Here is a 23157-nt window from a genome sequence, read left to right on the forward strand (position 1 = left end):
CTCTCTCTCTCATTATGCTTTCTGCTAATCATTATGTGTGTTTTCATCATGTTTTGGTAAGCATGGATTAGCAGTCAAGAGATCCAGTGCTTTGGGTCAAATCAGTTGCTTACACAAACACTTCCCTACCACTTTGCCATTTGCCATAAAAACAGGTATAGAGCTACGCTCTCAGCTTCTGTACCCGCAGCAACCCACCTCTGCTTCCTACTAGATACTAAGCTCACATTTAAATCTCAGGGGGAAAAACCAGAGTTCAAATAAAATTTTTCCAAGCAATTACAGAAAATTTCCATCAAACAATTTAACTCATGCTAAGATAAAGCCATATCTGTGATCTCCAAGATTAGGAGTGTCTGACCTTGGCAACTTTAAGACTTGTGGACTTCAACTCCCAGAATTCCTCAGATAGCTATGCTGGCTGCAGAATTTTGGGAGGTGAAGTCCTCAAATCTTAAGTTGGCACGGTTGGACACTCTGTCCAAGGGTGTGATTCATCTCACGAAATGTCATTTGAGTTTACTGATGAAAGAAGGAGAAATCTGTTGACATCTGCTATTTTACTCATAACCACTTCTAAGGCAAAGGTTAGATGAGATTATAAGTTGTTTGAAAGCTTTACCTGGAGTTCACTCCCAAGCAAGTGATTGATGGTTGAGAAAGTTTATGTGGAAGTGGTCCAAGTACAACAAAAGACTCACTTGAGGAACACCCATTTTGCAGCTTATTGGTGATGACATTCATCCTCTTATTAAACCCAGCCAGTAAAATACCATAACACCATTGCAGAGGCTTCAGCCTTGTGTGAGCATGATGGAGAAAACATCAGGTTTCCACCAGCTCACATTTATTTGTTCTGCATTTTGTCTTGTTTATGTCCTGATTAAAATCATCCAACTGTTTTACAAGAGACAAAAGCAGCTTAAGGCTTATAAGAATTTCCCAGGCCCTCCAACTCACTGGCTATATGGCAACATCTATCAGGTAAGAAGCAGCAAAATATATGGTGAGGTGATGGGGCAGAAGAACACAGGGAATTTCTGACGTGATTAATTGCTAGTGTATCTTGAAATTATTTAAATATTGTAACTGTGCCTTAAATAATATTGAATATTCTTAAATCATTGATTCTGGTTCCGTTATTATCAGATGAATAACTTCATTCTGGTGCCCATGTTGCACAAAGTAATCTAAGATGCGGTTAAGTTATTTATCTATTTTATTTATTTATATCAAATTTATCTAATTGCTCATCTCTCTAATTCAGAGAATATACTATATTTTCTTAAGTGTGCATTATATTATGAATGCCTTACCCATTCTTAACTTTGTTTGCATTACTCAGGCTGAATGAAGTGGATGAATATTCTGACTCTGATGAGTGTGAGGGTTTAAACACACAGCTTTGCAACTATACTGTAAACATGATTTATTTTCTTTCTTTCTTTCTTTCTTTTTCTTTCTTTCCAGATACCTAGTCAGAAAGAAGAACTAAAGTATATGTTGGAGTGGTCTGAACAATATTCTTATGCTTTTCCAAGATGGTTCGGGATATTTTTTTCTTCTGTAATTGTCACTCACCCAGAATATGTTAAAACTTTGTTTGCCAGAGGAGGTAAATCCATGCCAGTTAGAACAATGACTATTTCCCATGCAGTTATGCATATAGAGAGATTTACTAGAGAATAGTATCCAGGCTCTGTTGGATTCTATCAGAGCTTCAGTACCTTTCAGCTTCTTCTATAAAGTTTATATTGATAGTAATATAAGATGATGCTAAAAAAGACAAAAGTGAGTTACCTTCCTGTATATATTTGGCCATCACTTTATACACTTAGTTAAGAACTCTTTTAAACCTCGTAATCATTAAAGTATTCTCTTCTCTACTGCAGCTTAAAAGACCAACTTCAGAAGAGTAGAAAATAGTGTTATCAAAACTGAATGATTTCCATTAAACTTCGCTAAACTCTTCCTTGCAAACATGTATAAAGTTGTACTGTACATTTGTATCATTTTTCTTTTGTTGTGATCCAATGGTTAATGTGTATGTGTATGTGTATGTATGTATCAGTAGTGAGATACAACCTCTACGCCCCTGTACGGGCGTACCGGTGCCTGCCGGGAGCACCAGATACTGTTCCGGTACGGTGCTCTGGAGGGCCACCTGCCTGCCCAGTTCCTTACTGGTATTTTAGCTCTTCGGTGCTTCCGTGCATGTGCACAGAGTGTAAGGCGCCTGCGTGACGCTCCACCGAGCAGCTGGAGCATTGCGGAGGTGTCATGGAGGCATCACGGAGCATCGTAGGAGTAAGGACGCATGCACACGCTGCACGCAAATGCACGTGTGCTGTGCGCATTCATGTGGCGGACGCTGGGCCCCGTTGCACCGTACCAATTGCAACAGGATCCGGAACCCACCACAGGTATGTACGTACGTACGTACATACATGCATACATACATACATACATACATACTGTATCTTACATGTTAGAATTACTGTTTCTCTCATATTTGTTTAATGAAAGAAAGATGCAGTAAACTTCCAATGTGGACTTTCTCTATGCCAAATACATTAATTATTTCAGTATATATTTAGAATTGTGTTATAACTTTGTTCTGTTCTTCTTTGAATTTTCTAGATCCAAAGCCTGAATTCATCTATGCACCTTTGATTCCTTGGATCGGTATGTGTAAAAATTAAAATCAGTTATAAGTATTTTTTCTATTTCCCCTTTTTTAAAAAACAGTTCAATTGATAATTTAAATGTTATTATGTTGCTTGTTTTAGTGTAGCTTTTCAATGTTAATTTGATCTTCTCCGGTCTTCTGCAGATTGGTTGTATATAATGGGACCAAAATCTGGAACTATATTCAGAACCACACCCGAAAGTTATCAAGTTGCGGAGGCTTGATTTAATTTACAAGAATTTCAATTTGATCAAACAGTCTGATCATCACATCTACACTTTAATGAATGAAATGATGTATTAAGGAAGGTCATCCAATGGCTTCTGTGCCTAATGGAGGACTAGAACCAATAAAGTAATACCTTCTCAGCCCAAATCAGTATCAGATACTTCAAACAGTTTGTCCTACTATGTAATGATAGCTTTGTTATACGAATTGCAGTTGTTATAACAATACAAAACAAGCTCACCCTGCAAGTGGGACAACGCCAGGAAGAAAAACAACAGAGTATAGAATAACAGAATAACAGAGTTGGAAGGGACCTTAGAGGTCTTCTAGTCCAAGCCCCATTGGAGTGCCATTTCAGACAAGTGGTTGTCCAATCTCTTCTTAAAAAATCTCCAGGGTTGGAGAATCCACGACTTCTGGAAACAAATCCTTCCACTGATTAATTGTTCCAATTGTCAGGAAATTTTGACTTAGTTCTAGCTTGGTTCGCTCCTTGATTAGTTTCCATCCATTGCCTTCAGATGTTTTGAAGAATAGGTTGACCTCCTCTTCTTTGCGACAGCTCTGAGATATTGGAACACTGCCATCATGTCATCCCTAATTCTTCTTTTCATTAAACTAGACATACCAATTCCTGCAATCGTTCTTCATATGTTTTAGCTCCAGTCCCCTAATTATCTTTCCTGCTCTTTTCTACACTCTGTCGAGAGTCTCAACATCTTTTTTATATCATGGCAACTAAAATTGGCTTCATATTCCAAGTGTGGCCTTACCAAGGCATTATAAATGGGTATTTAACACTTCATGTGATCTTGATTCTATTCCTCTGTTAATGCAGCCTAGGACTGTGTTGGCTTTTTGGCAGCTGCTGCCTCATATTTATATATATGGATGAAGAAGGGATAATTTAAAAAATAACTTTCCTCTTTAATTAGCATGAAGTGCTGTGGATGAAAGCCAACTCAGATAAATTTTAAACCAACTATCCATTTGTATTCCTATGCAATTTTCCATGGAGTAAGTATTCTTATATAATCTGCTACATAGAAATAAAAAAGCTCATACTGCATGAATAAAAGCAATTTCTTCAATTCAAAAGCTTCAATATCTGATTCCCCTAACATTCAAAGAATGGATGAAAAGCTACAAAGAGAAGAAAAGGTAAAGTTTACCTATGTTTCAGTTGAATAAGCAAAAGAGAGATAAAGAAATAATATTCCTTTCAGGAATTCTAAGACAACTTGAAATGATATGCAACAGTCCTTGAGCTCTGTGCTTGAAATATGACCATCACTGTGTCAAATGAATATCAAAAGAAGCAATTCTGGTTGGTCCGGACCCATTTTTAAAACCCTGCTGTCATTTCTGATGAGTTTTATTTTATGGGATTTTGAAAGATGGGCCTGGACACTGCAGGTGCATTGACTCTGTCTTAGCACTTTCAAATGTCTCCAGCATGAGATTAATTGCCTATCAAATTCTGAGTGCAAACAATCTCTTAGCTCAGTCAGAGCAGATGGAATAATATCATCATAATTATCACCACCACCACCACTACCACTTCATTCAATGTAATTTATCTTTTTCTTTTTGTACCTCTAGGAAAAGGACTGCTTGTCTTAGGTGGCACAAAATGGCATCAGCACAGACGGTTGTTAACACCAGCTTTTCACTATAATATTTTGAAGCCCTATGTGGCATTAGTGGCAGATTCCACCAAAATTATGCTGGTAAGGAAAGTCTTTTTTCTCCGAGGTTATACAAGCAGATGCAAATGGGACCATTGCCGCCCTGAGTCTCTCGGGAATAGGGCGGCATACAAATGGAATAAACATTTCAAACATTTCATTTCATTGTAAACTGAGCAGGACCATTCTTAGCTAGCTCTTGGATAGGCAACCATCAGAATTTCTAGGACTGTAAAATACAGGTAGTCCTTACATTTCATTTAGAGACCATTCAAAGTTACAACAGCACTGAAAAAAGTGACTTATGACAGTTTTCACACTTATGACCACTGCAGCATGTAATCAAAATCCAGATGCTTGGCAACTGACTTATATTTATGTTGGTTGCAGCATCCTGGGGTCTTATGATCATCTTTTGTGACCTTATGCCAAGCAAAGTCAACGGGGAGGCCAGATTCACTTACTAGCCATGTTACTAACACCTGCAGTCATTTACTTAACAACTGTGCAAGAAAGATCTTAAAATAGGGCAAAACTCATGAAAGCACTGTCTCGCTTAGCAACATAAATTTTGGGCTCAATTGTAGTTGTAAGTCAACAACTACTTATAAACTAGTCCAGAACAATTCCAGAAAACGAGAATGGGAAATCTTTTCCATGTTGTTGCTAAGTAAATAATATGGACATAGCTGTGTCTGAAGCTGAGCTGAACTCAATGGTACAGCAGTTCACCAAAATGGCATATGGCATGGGAATTCGATAAACAGCTGATACAGTTCTATTTTCCCCACTAGGATAAATGGGAGAAACTGATTGCAAAGGAGCCCATGAAGTCTTTGGAGATGTTTGACCATATTAGTTTAATGACTCTTGACAGCATCATGAAATGTGCATTCAGTCATAAGAGCAATTGCCAAACTAACAGGTTAAAACTTTTATAATAGTACATTCTAATAATATGAGTATTGGAGAACGTTGCTCATATTTGTGTAGCACGTTTTTTTTTTTGTAAACAAAATGCTTTTTTCCCTTCCATTAGAGACCTGGATTATTATGTCCAAGCTGTGTCAGACTTAACTTTCCTGTTGTTTCGGAGAATTACCTCTACTATACTTCGGAGTGATTTCCTATATTCATGTACCTCATCAGGACAGCGTTTTAAACAGGCTTGTAAATTGGCACACCAGCATACAGGTAACTCTCGTGTTCTTTGGTAAAATTAAATTAAAATTACTATGAGCTCCCAGGTTATATGAAGACGGAGGAAGAGTGGCTGTAGCCTAAGGTCATCTTTGGTGGACTGTTTCACTAATTGAAAGCAAACATGTTGAAACCACTTGGAGGGAAACTAATGCCATTATATAAGAGCTATTATATGACAAGTAGAAATGTTTTCAAAACATTTTTTTATTTGGCAGCAAAATAGTTCAATCTTCACTCAAAAGTTAATGACCTGTATAGATTATGGTATGATGCTTAAAACAGCATATATTAATTTTTCACTTAGTTCATAGCCTTATCCTTCACATGTCATCTTGAAGTTCCATAGACTTCAATAAGGCTTATTATAATATGAGCAATGTTTTCTGATTCTTCTAATTATGGGAATAAGCATCATTATGGCCTTGAGATATGTCAGTGAAATCCTTGATCTGCCAACACACAATGACTTTTATTCATCACTACTCAAAATTGAATAGCATCAGAAAGACACTGTTGAATTTACTTGGAGCCTAATAAGGGATTTTGGTGTATACTTATTTGATTATGAATAGTTCTTAGCTTGCATATTGCAATTTTTTTTATAATAAAAGGAATCAAATTAATCTCTCAGAGCTCTTTTTTCCAACATGATAAAACAAGGCAAGCACAGTGAATTTCTCATTCTTGGCATTAACTCCTCTTGTATTAACTTCATAGAAAAAGTAATTGAAGAGAGAAAGAAATCACTGCATAATGAAAGAGAGCTTGAAAAGATGCAAAAGAAGCGACATTTGGATTTTTTGGACATTCTTCTTTGTGCCAAAGTAAGAAACTAGAGGAAATTTTTTTTAACAGCCTCTTGTCTCACACTGTTATGAAAGTTATTAAAACACAAAATGAAATATTGTTTTGTTACAATTGTTAAGTAGAACAACCTGGACATAAAATTGATGTGCTAATGAAAAACTGGTAAATCGGAATAGGTATTATAATAAACAGCCCAATTAATTTGAATCTTTGTTACTGACTTATTTGCAATGTCTGTAAAAAAAAAAAAACAGATGAGAAAGTCAACAGTGCCAGAGAAAAATACAGTTAAAGCAACCTATATTTTAAAAAGCTTGCAATTTTTATACTAGAGATAGGAATTTTCTCTATCAAATGGTTGCTGACTCAAAGCATTTGCACAAATAAATTGTGGAACAAATGAGGCTGCCAGGTCAAGGAGTCAATATTCTCCTTAAAAGTTGCAGAGAGGGGAAATTTCATCAGATCTGTTATTGCAGCACCTAAGAGGAGCAAAGTCTATATGGTAATTCTGTTTTTTTGTTTCTATTATTGGACAAAATGTTCAAGGCTATAATAGGAAAGCTTCCCTGTTTTCCCTTTTATATCACTTTCCCATGCAGATGCAATGGGAAAACAGAAACAATTCTCATTTTCTTTAGCGAGGCAACACTGGGAAATTTGCTAACCAGGGTTAAAGGCAGGGGTGGGTTGCTACCGGCATTACTGCTGGTTTGGTGTGCAAAATTTTTTGCATGCACATGCACTCCCTTTCCTCACGTGCATGCCAAATGTACGCTTTGTGCACATGTACATTTGTACATAAAAAGGTCTGTGCATGCGCACATTAGAAAAGGAAAAAAAATATTTTTTTCCAATGAAGATTGTTCTCTGCATGCGCAGAACTAAAAATCAAGATGGTGGTGCCACCGATAGAACTGGTTCAAGGGCGTGGCAGGCTGAGTTACTACCTACTCGGTCAAACCGGTCCAAACTGGTAGGAACCCACCTCTGATAAAAGGCAAATGGTCATGTCCTGCCCATCTTATCAGGAAATCAGCTTATCATTTTTGAAGGACATGCCCATGTGACTGTTGCCGTGGTTTCATTCCCAACCAATTGCAGAGAAAAAGGTTTTCCTTCTACCAACATTTTGGCTGAGACGCGATCTATTTTATGGCATTTTATTGGTCAGGGTGGGATAAAGAGTCTCTGAGGTATACAATTTTTTAAAAAAAAGACCCTATTGTCATTTACAATTGCAGAAATGAAGATAGATGGGGGGGGGGGGTGAAATCTCACAGTTCCTTGCAAAAGTAGCACTGAATGAATCAGATGTATTTGTAGTATTATTTCGATAAGACAGGAGAAGAAAGTAAAATAAAGATAGCTGTTTATGTCAGGATGCTTTTTGACACTTCAAAGACTAAAGCAATATACATTAACTGAACCAAAAGGAAGAGCCCTATTTGTCTTTGTTCAAACCATAGAATAATAAATCCCAATAATATCAGTGTATCTGAATCTATATATGTAAAAGCGAAATACACTCATGCATCATCACGAAATCTCCAGAACCATAAAGCCTACAAACTTGAAATTTGGCACGTATGTTCCTCTTGGCTTCTAGGTGCTTGGTAAGAAAAGATTTTTTGAAATGACTATCAAATCATTAGTATTTCTTATATTATTATTAACACACTCTGATGTTAAGGTGTTAGATGTTCTACTCCCCCTCCCAACCTGAAAATAACTCTGTTCCAACTGCCACTTGGACATGGATGTGGCCAGTGTGTGCGGCCTGGGAGCTTGGAGAAGAGCCTGAGGGAGAGAAGGAGTAGGAGAGGAGAGGTGTCTGTAGGCAAGCCTGAGGGAGAGAAGGGGATAGTAGAGGCTTCTGTGGAGCCAGCCTGAGGGAGAGAAGGGGAGAGGAGAGGCCAATCGTAACTACTCATTAATTTTTAAGCTGTAAGTGTTGATTTATCAAGCCTGATTACATAGTTTCATAGTGGAGCATGGGTATTCAGCTAGTCCAATAATATCATAAATTAAAAACTCATTTTTAACACTTTTGTTTTTGGTCTGATTTTATGATGACTTCATTTTATTTTATTTTTCTCTAAATGAATGCTCATTGAAGGTGCCCCTTGCTGATTGTCCTTCTCTGTTTATCAGTATGAAGATGGAACTGGACTATCTGATGAAGACCTCCATGCTGAAGTGGACACTTTCATGTTTGCAGGCCATGATACAACAGCCACTGGCATCTCTTGGCTACTGTATATAATGGCTAAGCACCCAGAACATCAGCAGAAATGCAGAGAAGAAGTCAAGGAAATCTTGGGGGATCGGGAAGACATCCAGTGGTGAATACAGTATTGTTTGCTTTAGATTTTTTTCATTGGTGACTTGATTTAAGCATAACACTACACGATATCCATTTAGAAAGCATTTTTAAGCAAACAAAAATCAGAACACTTGGAAGCTGCCAGGAGAATGAATTGGTTAGATGGGATGTTTAATCCTTTCTCTGATATCACCATATTCTGTCTTTTTGAATCAAGAGGAAGCAGAGGGAAGGACAACCACCAACATGGTTCTTTATGTTATGTTTAGACCCACAGGATTACCTATACTGTAGTATCACTGTCAGTCAGTGTGATCATTATCTATGGCAATGTGCTGCAATAGACATTATTATTTCCATTCCATTGTGCGAGTTTAGGATTAGGAAGGATACTGCTACATCTTGCTGTCTGTCTACTGCAAAACTTCTTTTGCACCCTATTTCTTTAAACCTACTGAGGAAAGAACAGCTGGAGGTGGAGGTCGTAGGGAGGAAAATTGCCCATCTACTTGTTCATCCTCAATTAAAGCTCCCAATTCTATTTTTTTCCAATAAAAAATAGACCATTAGTATCTTAGAGTTCAGACTATTATTCTTGCAAGAGAATAAAAGGCTTGCTACACATAGTACTATCTTAAATGCTAGGTAGCAGCTCAATTTGCATACTGATTTTATACACCAAATCATTTATTTAGAGTGTTATAAGATATGTAGAAAAGATGAAAACAATTGTATACAATATGATACCTGAACACAAAACATAACACAGTCATAATTAGGTGATTATGATTCAATGAGAATATGTTTCAGGCAAACATATTAAAATTAGCAATTTTAAATTTAAAATATTCAGAAGTTTAAAGATTGCATTGTACCTTTTCTTCCTCCTTATAGTTCAGTGAATTAGGTGGGTGTCTGATCCACTTTTAAATATTATCTGGACATCCTGCACTTACTTCAGCCCTTTTTCTCTGGGCAACAAGGTTTGTATACTTCCATCAAGGTCGTCTTCCTTACTTTCTGCAGTGAGACTGGTCCATTTCCCATTCTCCCAAGGAAGGACTGACTGTTTATGCTATTCTTCTTTATAACTTTTGTTACTCTTCTAAGAAGTGGCATTATAGAAATTAGTTTGACCTTTTAGTTTTCAGAAAGGCAGGTTGGGTTGTGTAAGCCTTTGCTTTCTCCCACAGGGTCAGGCTAGATGCTCTGGGAAGATAGATGATGATAGCAGGAACTACCAAGACTCTAACCCAGGGGTCAGCAATTTTAAACCCTCAAAGAGCCATTTGGACCCATTTCCCACAGAAAAGAAAACACCGGGAGTCACAAAACTCTTCCCATGCCTGACTATTTCCTGAGCAGCCACAAAACTAGCATATGTTCCATTGTGAATTCTTACTTCCACTCCTTGCAGTTACCTACCAAAAGACAAAACCTAGTACCTTTGGTGCACATCGAAACTTCCCTTGGATGGTGTAGAATGGCAGTGGTGGGAGAGAAGGAGGAATACTACTTTATATCATTGCAGTTAAGAATAAGTTAAACTTGTCTCATTCATGCCCTTGGGATGAGATGAAGGCAATGTCACAGGTGGAATTAAAAAGGTGATACCATGAGATATTGGGGCCAATGTTAAGTGTAAGTAAATAATAAATTTGCTTGATTGAGTTCCAGCTGATTCCAAAGCTCCCTTCTTTGGCACCTAGCATTTTACTAATAAAAAGGTTAATTGATTTTTCTTTATAACTTTCAGGGATGATCTTGGTAAGATGACCTATACCACAATGTGCATAAAAGAGAGTCTCCGTGTATACCCTCCAGTTCCAGTGGTGTCCCGAAAGCTCAGCAAACCTATTACTTTCTTTGATGGACGCACTTTGCCTGAAGGTTTGCAATTTTTTTATTTAAAAAATGTTTTTAATGTTTCATTCCATTATGTGCTGTTCAATGTTGGATGATGTCTAAGCTTTCAATATAAATACAGTTGGAAAAGGGCAAAATCACAGTAATAATGATAAAATGTTCGACACACTCTGATTTGAAATCTTCCCTTCCAATCTTCCCCCTTTGCCTTCTAGGAGACATAGTTAAGAAATTTTAATTCATTCATACTGTATATTGCAGTGATGGGATTCAATTTTTTTTACTGCCGGTTCTGTGTATATGGCTTTGTGGGCATGGTGTGGCTTTATGGGTGTGGCAGGGGAAGGTTACTACAAAATCCCCATTCCCTCCCCACGCCACTAACCTGCTTTCCAGCTCTGTTCTCCTGTTCAGGGCAACAAAAGAAGATCGGCTGAGAGGCTGGGAAGCAGTAGGGGCGGGACCAGCCTATTTGCCGGTTCTCCGATCTACTTAAAATTTCCGCTACCAGTTCTCCAGAACCTGTCAGAACTGGCTGAATACCATCTCTGGTATACTGTAGTAAAATGCAAATCAGCCCATGATAGTTACTATTTAGAATTTGCTTGAATGTAAACTTTGGAAAAAGTGCAGAGAAAAGCAACTAAGATGATTAAAGGCCTGGAGACAAAAACATATGAAGAATGGTTGCAGGATTTGGGTTTGGCTAGTCTAGAGAAAAAAGAAGGACTGGCGGGGAGGAAGATATGAAAGCAGTATTCCAGTATTTGAAAGGCTGCCACAAAATGGAGAGGGTCAACTTATTTTTTAAAGAACCTGAGGGCAGGACAGGAAACTATGGAAACAATGGAACTGGAGGAGAGAAACAACCTGGAATTAAAGAGAAACTTCCTAAGAGTGAGAACAATTAACCAGTGGAACAGCTTGCTGTCAGAAGCTGTGGGTGCTTCATCACTGGAGGCTTTTAAGAAGAGTCTAGACAATCACTTGTCTGAAAGGGTATAGGGTCTCCTGCTTGAGCCAGGGGTTGGACTAGAAGACCTCAAAGGTCCCATCCAACTCTATTCTGATTGGCTAATATTCTTTGCCTATTTAAACCTCTTCAAAATAGTCCAAAATTAGACCAAGAGTTCTGAAATTATATAAATTAAATATTACATTATGTCTATAAAACTATACTGATAGTACATCTAACTTATTCTAGTTAGAATAAGCAATTGCCATTTTAACAAAATTATTAAAAACACTAATTTCAACCATTCTGAATTAATTGAAGTTCTCTGACATCTTTGTTCCAAGAAGCCAATTTTTAGGCATTACCCTGTTTTCCCAAAAATAAGACCTCCCTGGATAATAAGACCAATCAGGCTTTTGAGCGCATGCACTAAAATAAGCCCTCCCCTAAAAGTAAGCCATCCCCCCCAAAAATATTGCAACACAGCAGCAGCCACAAGGTGACCACACTTGCCACCTCCTGGACCTCAAAAATAATAAGACCTCCCCAAAAATAAGGCCAAGTGCTTATTTTGGAGAGCAAAAGAAAAGTGTCTTATTTTCTAGAAAACACGGTAGATAATAATTAATTGGAAGCTTGCAAAGCAAACTGCCAAGGCCTAAGCAAAGTAAAATCTTGGATGAGAGTTCTTGGATAAGAGATTATTAGGAAATTTGGGGCTACAGTTTAACTTGACAAAATATCCTAGAACAAAACTGTGGCAAACCACATCTATATTGTTCCCTGAAGCCTCCGGAGGACTAAAAACAGCCCTACGAGCAAACTCCTCGGGAGGCTTCAGGGAAGTCTCCTGAAGGTCCCTGAAGCTTCCGGAGGGCTTAAACTGATCCTACGAGCAAACCAGAAGTGACTTCTGGCTTTCTCATAGGGTCATTTTTTGCCCTCCGGAGGCTTCAGGGAAGCCTCCTGAAGGTCCCTGAAGTGCATGTGCACTGGGGGGGATTGTGCGTTGCACTATGGGTGGGGCACACCAGCGTACGACCCTCCTGCGCTCTCCCCTTATGGCATGCAAGCCAAAAAAGGTTCGCCATCACTGGTATAGATATTTATACTTCTATATGTAGGATTACCTATCTACCATAACACAAGACAAATCCATTGAACAGGTAATAAATTAATAAAAATTTGAGCAATTTGCCTAGGAACATTTTGCTTGAAAAATGTAAATGCCAAACCTTTCTGGCTGGGTGGAACTGGCTGCAGAATTCTTCTCATCCTGTCTTTTGATCTTGTTTCAACCACTGAGAATGTTTTAATTGGTGTCTTCTCTGGTTCTTTATTTTACAGATATTGTAGTTGCAGTTGACATTTATTCTCTTCATAAAAACTCCAGCATTTGGCCAGATCCTTTGGTAAGTAGTTTTTTTTATGAAATGATGACAATAATAAAGGGTTATAAATAAATAAAATTTGTCACACTTAATCGAGACTTTTATAAGTACACAGATTCTCTGTAGTAGAGATAATCCCCATTTATCAATTTTATTGACTCACTATATTTTCAGAGCAAAGCATAAAGTGATTCTGAGATGCTTCAATAGCTTTGTAATAGCACAAGTACTGTAATGAGAAAAAGGGTTGTAAGCATAGCAGATTCACTTTTTTCTCTCTCCAATTTTCATTGGTTTGTTTATTCCAGGAGTTTGATCCTATGAGGTTTTCATCAGAGAACACCTCTAAAAGACATTCTCATGCCTTTATTCCTTTTGCAGCTGGATCAAGGTGAGTCTACAATCTATTTTTTAGACTATTGGTTTCAGTGGTGGGTTTCAAATTATTTTAGAACCTCTTCTGTAGGTGTGGCCTGCTTTGTGGGAGTGGCTTGCCGGCCATGTGACTGGGTGGGAGTGGCTTGGCAGTCGTGTGACTGGGTGGGCGTGGCCAACTTGTAAAATGTGGTGAAACTCACTTAACAATGCTGTTGCTTAGCAACCAAAATGTTGGCTCAGAAACTCTGGCATTTGAAGCACGCAAGTCTTAAAGCTGTCAAGTTACAAGACCTTTGCACTCCTAACCCTTTAGAAAAAACCCCCAGGGGTGTTCAAACTTGACAGCTTTAAGACTTGTGGACTTCAAGTCCCAGAATTCCTCCTCTTGCTCTTCATCTTGATGATGTGCGGACAGACGGGGGAGGGAGCTGGAATCGGTTCTAAACGGCACTGTAGATTTGTGGAACCTCTTCTTTAGAAGAGGTTAGAACTAGCAGAAACCCACCCCTGATTGGTTTAAAAATGAATATTTCTATCAGTGTTTCTCTTCCTTGGCAACTTATTTGGACAACTGGATGCAAATTCTGAAGAGTTAAGTCCACACAAGTTGCAAAGGGCGAGAAATGCTGTTCTATGCCTATCCCAAGCATTGTTATTTGCTGTCTTTTTAGAGTCTTATGAAATGTTTTTACAGCTAAGAATGACAAACAGATATGTTAAAGGAGCAAAATAATCATCCTGTCAGCCTCTGCTTTGCTGCTGCTTCGGCTGCCATTGAAACGGGGGAGGGGGGCATGGTATTTGAGAAGGGAATACTAATTGTGCTGGAGGAGGATCCTGGAGTTTGCTGCCTCTCTTGCTGCGCATGCGGAGGAGGTTTCCCGCCAAGGCCAACGGCACCGACATTCCATCTGGGTGATGCCTTTCGAAGTTATCTCACACCTGACACTTGGGAGAATTATGATTGGACTGTAACTGGGATGCCAAGGGGTGGGGAATGGGTTATTCTATATATCAATCGCTTTCGGGCCTAAATAATCAGTCTTTCGCTTTGCTACGCTTCTAATCATTTATAATTAGTAAAAGTACACTTGATTTCTGTCAATGGAGTCTCATGGTTTTCTTTCCTAATTATTCAATGGAGAAGTGCTGACACATCCCTCAAAACTATACAATTGACGCGGCTGGTTTTTTTTTAATTAAGTGTGAAAATGTTTTCCTAGTTAGAAGGACAGACCTTGTACCTGCTGTTGTGTATTTTGCACTGTATTTAGAAGCCTTTCCAGATAGAAAATTTCAGCCAATGGTTGAAAACTGGGCATAATTCAAATATGATATTCACTTGCTGATTATAATTTCCTATGGTGCTTTCCTGCTTAGTGATTTCAGTTAAATGAGGCCCCTGTAGAATAAATGCTTGCACTGAAGAGAAATATTTCATACATTCACACCTTGTTTTAATTGAATCAATACATTGTCCTCACCTGTTCAGTTTTTAAGATATCTGTAAATGTTTGCACTTCTCATTACACTCTATATTTAATTTGCATGCTTACTAACTGGTACATAACTGAGTAGGAAAACCCACCCTAACTTGTTCTGAATGTCAACCAGCCTCCTTTTATTTTGAGTATAACACAAAGGGTTTTTTTCTCTCCTTTTTCTTGTTAGGAATTGCATTGGACAGCAGTTTGCCATGAATGAATTAAAAATAGCACTTGCTCTGACACTGCTTCGCTTTGAACTAATACCCGACCCAGAAAAAACTCCAATTCCAGTCCCCCAGGTTGTCCTCAGATCTGAAAATGGAATACACCTGATTTTAAAGAAACTCGACTGATCCTGAAAAATTATTGCAAGAATTATTATTGCCAAGAGGCTGTAAGACAAAGATGGGGCATTAACAGACTATGCAAAGTCACCAGAAGCATGGTGCATACACCAGCTTTTTTAATCGTAATATATCTCTCCACTTCGCCCAAAACTATTCTCATTTTTAACTTTAATTCCTTGTAAATGCTTAAAAACTCAGCCTTCACTATTGTCAAAGGAATGCACCATAACCTATTTGTCATGGAGTCATGTGTTGCCCTATCTCAAAATGTAAAATGTTGACTGGAAAACTCTGCTAACAACTTATACCTTAATATTTCATACAACAATTGTCTAACAGTAGCTTAATTGTAGAATCCAAGCCTTTAATCTCAAATTGTTCCATGCCTGTGATTCCCCCGTACCTTCAGATGATTGCACTTCTTCCGTCCGTTGCTGCTCCATGTACACATGACAGTACATAATATAGGGCAGCTGCCAGATGTATACAATCTTTTATGCTTCAGTGCCCATTAAACTGGATGCCCAAGCTAGATAACAAGTACGTACTATAGTGAATGGGATCAGAGAGGCTCTTACTGAGTTGTATGCTGATATAAAAGTCCCTCCCTCCACTCCCCCAGTCTCTTGTCTGCTATTGCTCTCTAAAGAGCCAGAGGTGGGATTCTGATAACATCTGCTTCAGTGGTGGGTTCCTGCTGGTTCGGCCTGGTTCGGCCGAACCGGTAGTGGTTTGGCGGCCTGAGTCGCTGGAACTGGCAGCAACCCGGGCCTGCCAACGCCCCTGAACTGGTTCCCCAGGTGGCATTGTATGCACCACCATCTTGTTTTTCAGTTCTGCGCATGCACTGAATAATTTTAACTGCACTTTAATTCATCTGAGTTGTGACAGAACAATGCCGAACACAACTGGAATAGGAGCGATTGTAAAGAGAAAGAAACTAGAGGATCTCTAGACATACACAATAAACAGATGGGGGAATATATTAATGGCTTATCTTTGCAACAGCAGAAAACTTGGGAAGAAAAAAAAACAGAGACTCCATTTTAATGAGCACACTAATAACCCAGGGCTGGAAGGTCTTGTCACTGTTTTCAAGATATATTTTTCTCTAAATCTTGTATTAAATCTCCTTGAAAACTTGTTTAATTGATTGTGCCTTTTTCTGTCCCTTAAATAATGGCATTTGGGGAGAGGAATGCAAGCAAGGTACACCTTAGAAGATAAAATCTGATAAAGGCTGGTGGCTTCTGGGACTGGGATGACCAATCTAATTTTAGGATTTTGTCCAGAAGCCTCATTCCTACAAATGTGACTTTTGATAGATAGCACATCATTTCTTTTATAAGAAAGTGTACAGGAAAGGAGGGATGTAAAATGACTGCGAAGCCATGTACATAACCTTATTGCTGATCAACACTTCCAGCTTGCCTTGGTTTAAGCAACTATACTAACCATCTGTGAAGAATAGGAATTCATAGATATAATTTTTAACCATCTCCCCATCCCACAACAAAGAAAGGTTCCATGTGTCTTCTCTTGCACCACAACATATTTAGCACAGGTATCAAACTCATGGTGTCATGTTGCTGTCATGTGATGTTTCGCAATGTTTTCCCCTTTGTGGAACTGGAGTGGATGTGGCCCACTGATGAGATTCACTTACCTTTGCTATTGGTTTGCAAATGTGAGCACGCTTGCATACGCCACCTTCTGTGCATGCGCAGAAGGTCGCACATTACATCAGAGCAGATGGGTGGAGCCTCCAGCAGCTGCTGCTACCGGTTCGCCTGAACCAGTAAGAATCAGCCGAATACCACCTTTGGTATGGCCTACGCATGATGCATTGGGCCTGTGCGCCACCAGTTTGACAACCCTGATATACAGTATTTCCCAAGTCATGCTGCTTTAAGCTGTGCTGAACAGTTACACTGTTTCATGGTCAAAGGGTGAACTTTTGTTATTTTTTTTCCTAGTGAACTGATAATGTAGTGATTTTTTTAAAAATCAGGTGGAATTGTCAGAAGTTCTGTGAATTCCCAATTCTAGCCCCAGTAACAGAACTAATTACCATAAATGTAGTGTTTTCCTTTTTTTATATACATTTTCTGGTGCACATACCAGACTGGAAGATACTAAGTAGGGAACTCATCAGACGGCAGCTTATAGAAAGTTTCACCTGTGAAAACCATGTTGCTCTAAAGTCCCATAGAAAGGAAAGGGAATTGCTTTCTCAGAACAAAGGAGAGGATCAGGGGAGGAAAATCTACTAGCCTGTTTCTCTGAAAATAAAACCTAACCAGAAAATAAGTCCTAGCATGATTTTTCAGGAGGCTCATAATATAACCGCTACCCCAGGGGTGAAATGCTACCAGTTTGGGCCGGTTCACCCGAACCAGTAGTAAAAAAATGCTACCGGTTCATAGAACCAGTAGTAAAAAATACTAGAAAAAGGGGGGGGGAAGTTTTGATGATCACATGTCACACAGCTGAACTTTTTTTTAACTTTTTGAGCATTTTTTTACTACAGGTTCTCTGGAAACGCGGGGGTGGGGTCCGTTTTTGCTCCCAGCAGGCTTCCCTAAAGCCTACTAGGCCAAAAATGGGGGGGGGTGCTGAGAAAGAGAGAGAGAGAGAAAGAAAGTAGGGAGAAGGAAAGAGAACCAAAGAAAAAGAAAGGGAGGGAGGGAGGTAAAAAAGAGAGGAAGGAAGGACTATAAACCTGACACTAGACGCAGCTTCAGAAGATAATCCAGGGCTGGAAGGGACCTGGAGGTCATCTAGTCCAATCCTACTCCAGCAGGGCATTGTTAAAGTGAGTTTCTGTCTTTTGATCCCCCAATTACATGATTACATAGTCACATGGCCCCACCAAGCCACGCCCACAGAACCAGTAGTTAAAAAAATAGATTTCACCACTGCCCTACCCCCCCAAATAAGCCCCATTAAGATTGTCAGCCAGATGGATGCATTTAGTACCATATTTTCCTCAAAATAAAACCTAACCACAAAATAAGCCCTAATGCATCTTTTGGAGCAAAAATTAATATAAGACCCAGTCTTATTTTGGGGGGAACACGGTAATAAGAGGTTGATGTATCCACTCTCTGGGCAGAATACCTGACTAGCATCTTTGCGAAAGCTGACAGCATTTTCTTAAAGAGGATTCATTTCCAGTTTGTTTCAGTCTGGGAGACAAACAGCATAAGACTGCTGTGTAGGATTACCCATAGAGTACTCTTTATTTTAATCAGCAAAAACAAACTTTATGGCTTGGTAGTAATCCTTTTTTTGAACAGAAGCCTTAGATATAATGCAAACTGCATGGCATGCACAAGAAGTCCAGGATAGAAGTGTATTGACAAAGCAAAAGATTGGCAAAGAATAGTGTGAAGTCATGTTTCCTGTTGCACATACAGGTTGTCCTCGACTTACAGTTTATTTAATGACCATTCAAAGTTACAACAGCACTGAAAAAAGTGACTTAAGACCGCTTTTCAGAGTTACCACCTTTGCAGCATCCCCATAGCCATGTGATCAAAATTCAGACGCCTGGCAACTGGTTTATATTTATGACCGTTGCTGTGTCCCAGGGTCATATGATCACCTTTTGTGACCTTCTGACAAGCAAAATCTGTGAAGAAGCCAGATTCACTTAACAACTGGGTCACTAACTTATCAGCTGCAGCGATTCACTTAACAACTGTGGCAAGAAAAGTTGTAAAATGGGGCAAAACTCACTTAACAAATGTCTCGCTTAGCTACATAAATGTTGGGCTTAATTGTGGTCGTAAGTCGAGGATTACCTGTATAAGAAATAAGGTATGCTTCTAGAACATCTAGGAGACTTCCCAAATGTATGGGTTTGGAATAATAAAGGGCTGTGCTTGAGTTATCCTATTAGGATACTTAAAGAGATCCCTGTGCCTCCTACCCTGATGGGAATCCAGGAGGCCTTCTTTTCTTAGGCCTTGTTGGAGGGATTTTGTGTTAGATAGGGTGAGCAGATGAGGCAGGACTAAGGCTTCAGTGACAACAACAGCTCTTTATTCAGCAAACTATGTACAGATCCAGCACTGGCCTGACGGCTAGCCCTTTTATAGGAGCTGTCAGACGGCTCAGCCCATCAGCTTCGAGTATTTTCCCGCTGGAATGGAGGACCTTGGTAGACCCTATTGCTCCAGTCTCAATGTCTAACATTTTGCATTTAGACAGTTTGCATTTAGAACTGTCCAGGTGGAAGTTGATTATTTTGTATATCTTATACTGTGTATAATATATTGTTTTAAATTGTGAGCCTCCCAAGCTCCCAGAGACACTTTGGAGTCAGGGTCTAAATTAAGGTGACCAGATTTTCAGATTGGTAAAGAGGGACACCATTGACCGGGGGGGGGGGGGGGTTGATTTAAAATTTTATATTTTGTCAAAAGGTCACAAAAGGCGATTACATGACCCCAGGACACTGAAACCATCATAAATACAAATCTGTTGCCAAACATCAAAATTTTGATCACGTGACCATGAGGATACTGCAACGGTCGCTAAGTGTGAAAATGGTCGCTAAGTGTGAAAAATGGTCATCAGTCATTTTTTTCATTGCCATTGTAACTTTGGTCACTAAATGAACTGTTTGAAAGTTAAGGCTAGCTTGCATTATAATGCCTTATGCTAGCTTACATTTTCAAGAGACAGAAGCTAAACTCCTTGTTAGAATTGAAATAGAAATGAGTAGAGTAGAGTAGAGTAGAGTAAAGTAGAATAGAATAGTTTATTAGCCAACTGTGATTGGACACACAAGGAATTTGTCTTTGGTAAATATGCTCTCAGTGTACATAAAGAAAAATAAAATAGTAGGATAGTGGGATCCTTGCTGCACCAAGCTCAGAAAGCAGGAGATCCCACCATCTCCCAAGCTGGGAGGAGGTGTGTGAGGTGAGGGATCCTAGGTGCACCGAGCTCTTTCTGAAAGAGGAGGTGTGTGAGGTGGGGGATCCTAGGTGCATCAAGCTCTTTCTGAAAGAGGAGGTGTGTGAGGTGGGATCCTAGGTGCACCAAGCTCTTTCTGAAAGAGGAGGAGTGTGAGGTGGGATCCTAGGTGCACCAAGCTCTTTCTGAAAGAGGAGGTGTGTGAGGTGGGGGATCCTAGGTGCACCAAGCTCTTTCTGAAAGAGGTGTGTGAGGTGGGATCCTAGGTGCACCAAGCTCTTTCTGAAAGAGGAGGTGTGTGAGGTGGGATCCTAGGTGCACCAAGCTCTTTCTGAAAGAGGAGGTGTGTGAGGTGGGCTCCTAGGCAGATGTCATACAAGGGCCCTTCAAAGACTAAACTTTTTTACTGGTGGGAAATTAAAACTCCCCTTTTCCTCAATGGGAAATCATATTCAGACAAAGAAAATTATTAAAAATATCCTTTCCTTTCTGAAGCCTGGCTCTTTCTCTGCACCTATATTGGGAGTGGGGGAATAGGGGAAATGTAAGCAACGAGGCCAGCCTGTCCCCTTCTTGTCTCCCACCCACCCCCTTCCCAACGGGACAAGAAAGTGGAGGGCTGGTCTTGCAAACGGGGATCAGCGCACTTGCCGCCTCCCCCTCCCCTGGGAGGAGCTCTGCAGCGGGACAGTTGAATGTAGGGGGAGATCGCCCCTTCCTCCTCCGAGCCCCCAAACCCCGTCTTCCCTGGCCTGCACCCCTGTGCCCAGGCTCCTTTGGGTTTGGGGGTAATCCGAAAGGGTGGAGCGGGGGATCCCCGGGGCGGAGGCCTCCCCATGCAGCAACGGTCTTCCACAGCTCCGGAGCGAACCTTCGCCTTCCCTGCCCAGGATTGCAAGGCTGGAGGCCTCGGCGGCAGCCACCCCCACTCCCAGCCCGCCAACGCTCGCCCGTACCATGAGCGGCGGGACCCGCGCAGTTCCTCTCCTCCCCGGTGCTGTCCTGTGGGCGTGCGAGCGCTGGGTACGAGCGCTGAATGGCCGGCCGGCCCAGAAGGCTGCCGGCAGGGCTCAGCCGCCATTCAGCGACACATGTTTCACTGAATGGTGGCCGAGGGGCACACTAAACTGCCGGCATGACTTTGAAGGGCTGGCTTGCCTTCCACGTGGGCCGATGTGGAAGGCAAGCCAGCCCTTCAAAGTCATGCCAGCACTTTAGCGTGCCCCTCGGCCGCCATTCAGCGAAACATGTTTTGCTGAATGGCAGCCGAATTCTAAACTGCCGGCATGACTTTGAAGGGCTGGCTTGCCTTCTGCACGGGCCGACGTGGAAGGCAAGCCAGCACTTCAAAGTCATGCCGGCACTTTAGCGTGCCGGCAGGCAGGGCTGGAGCGAGCGAGCGAGCGTGCTCCGTCCTGGTGGGTGCATGAGCAGAGCACTTTTCCAGCGCTCCTGTGCCTGGAGAGCTCCGTCTGCATATGAGCCCGGGATCCGCCGCTTGCACTCCCTTGCTCTGCCCCGCCACCCGCCTTCCCTATCTAGGGGCTCCTCCAGCAGAAGTAGCAGAGTCGCGTTGAGCACCGCTCTGCCTTCCTCCACGCTCTTCCCGCCTGGACGCCCAAAGCCTCCCAGCCCACCCGGCCCGGGGCGAGTCAGCTGCAGTGCAGCGGGCGGCGATCCCACCACCATCCGGCCGCTCACTCGCCCCGCCTGTCACTTACTCTGAGTTCGGAGAAGAAGTGGCGGCCCCAGGTGGCTCTTTTCGCGGAGGCTTTCCCACGGCTTGTCCGGAAGTGGGGCTGGAAAGGTGAGCTTACTCCCCCACCCATCTGCCCGCTCACTCGCTACGCTACCCCGCCCATGCGAGCGGCAGTGGATGGGCGGGGGAGCGAGTTGAAGAAGGCGCCAAAATTAAGCGGGATCTTTTGGGAATGGTCCGGGACGCGGGAAAAATTATGAGAAGGCATGCCTGTCCCGCCAAATGCGGGACGTCTGGTCACCCTAGTCTAAATCTAATAAATATATTTTAGACCAAAGGTGTTCTTGCAAATAAAGATGGCAATGTGCAGCATGCCATAACTATTTTCATATAAATATTTTTGAATGCAAAATGAAAGATAGGAGGAACTTGAAAGTCACAAAGAAATAGATATAGTTTATTGAAAACCCCAACTTTAAAACTTGAGATTTCTAAACTTCTATGGGAGCTATCAGATTTTCTCACATAACTCAGTAGAACATTAGATATTCCAAGATCATTTGAGTGGTTTCTCAAAGAAGACAGCATCCCAGTAGCCATAGATATAACCATCTTCTTGTCTGTGAATCTCTCTTTGCACAAGTGGAGAAAATCCAATCCCAGACATCTCGATTACAACAGTAGACAAATCCATTAATGATAGCTTTATGTTGTTGGGAGTCACATCAGGGCAGTTAAGGATCTATTAGCTCTGTTTTAAAGTCACCTACTTCTACTGAAATAAGTAGCTTGTTTCCCCAAAGCAACTCAGAAACTGTGCTGATCCATAATTCAGTTTAGTTATTTTCCTTCCCATAAGTAAATAGGATGGAAAGTAAAACAAAGAGATATGAGAATGAAATATAGCACAATGAACAAAACTGCTCTCTCATTTTGCAAAAGGTCCAGCGTCTTGCACTGTACCAGTGGTGGGGATTCAATTTTTTTTTACTACCAGTTCTGTGGGCATGGCTTTGGGGCATGGCATGGCTTTGTGGTGTGGCTTGGCTTGGTAAGCGTGGCAGGGGAAGGTTACTGCAAAATTCCCATTCCCTCCCCACCCCACTAATATGCTTTCTATATCTTTTTTTCCTGTTAAGGGCAACAGCTGGGAGCATGGGAGGCAAT

General features: G+C 40.8%; 1 protein-coding gene across 1 annotated transcript; it reads left to right on the forward strand.

Annotated features, from left to right (window-relative positions):
• The first annotated feature begins 813 nt into the window (after positions 1–813).
• On the forward strand, positions 814–15371 carry LOC116508989 (cytochrome P450 4A25-like). The gene is made up of 12 exons (XM_032217857.1): positions 814–984; positions 1471–1615; positions 2641–2685; positions 4520–4647; positions 5400–5530; positions 5645–5799; positions 6526–6632; positions 8770–8960; positions 10698–10831; positions 13110–13174; positions 13462–13544; positions 15203–15371. The coding sequence occupies exons 1-12, from the start codon at positions 814–816 to the stop codon at positions 15369–15371; spliced, it is 1524 nt and encodes a 507-aa protein (XP_032073748.1).
• The last annotated feature ends 7786 nt before the right edge of the window (positions 15372–23157 follow it).

This window comes from Thamnophis elegans, chromosome 5 (assembly GCF_009769535.1).
Source record: "Thamnophis elegans isolate rThaEle1 chromosome 5, rThaEle1.pri, whole genome shotgun sequence".
NCBI lineage: Eukaryota > Metazoa > Chordata > Lepidosauria > Squamata > Colubridae > Thamnophis > Thamnophis elegans.

Coding starts and splice junctions, on each gene's coding strand:
- LOC116508989 (XM_032217857.1), top strand. CDS start 814: ATGGAGAAAACATCAGGTTTCCACCAGCTCACATTTATTTGTTCTGCA. Junction 1,616..2,640: donor AACTTTGTTTGCCAGAGGAG/GTAAATCCATGC, acceptor TGAATTTTCTAG/ATCCAAAGCCTGAATTCATC. Junction 4,648..5,399: donor ATTCCACCAAAATTATGCTG/GTAAGGAAAGTC, acceptor TTTCCCCACTAG/GATAAATGGGAGAAACTGAT.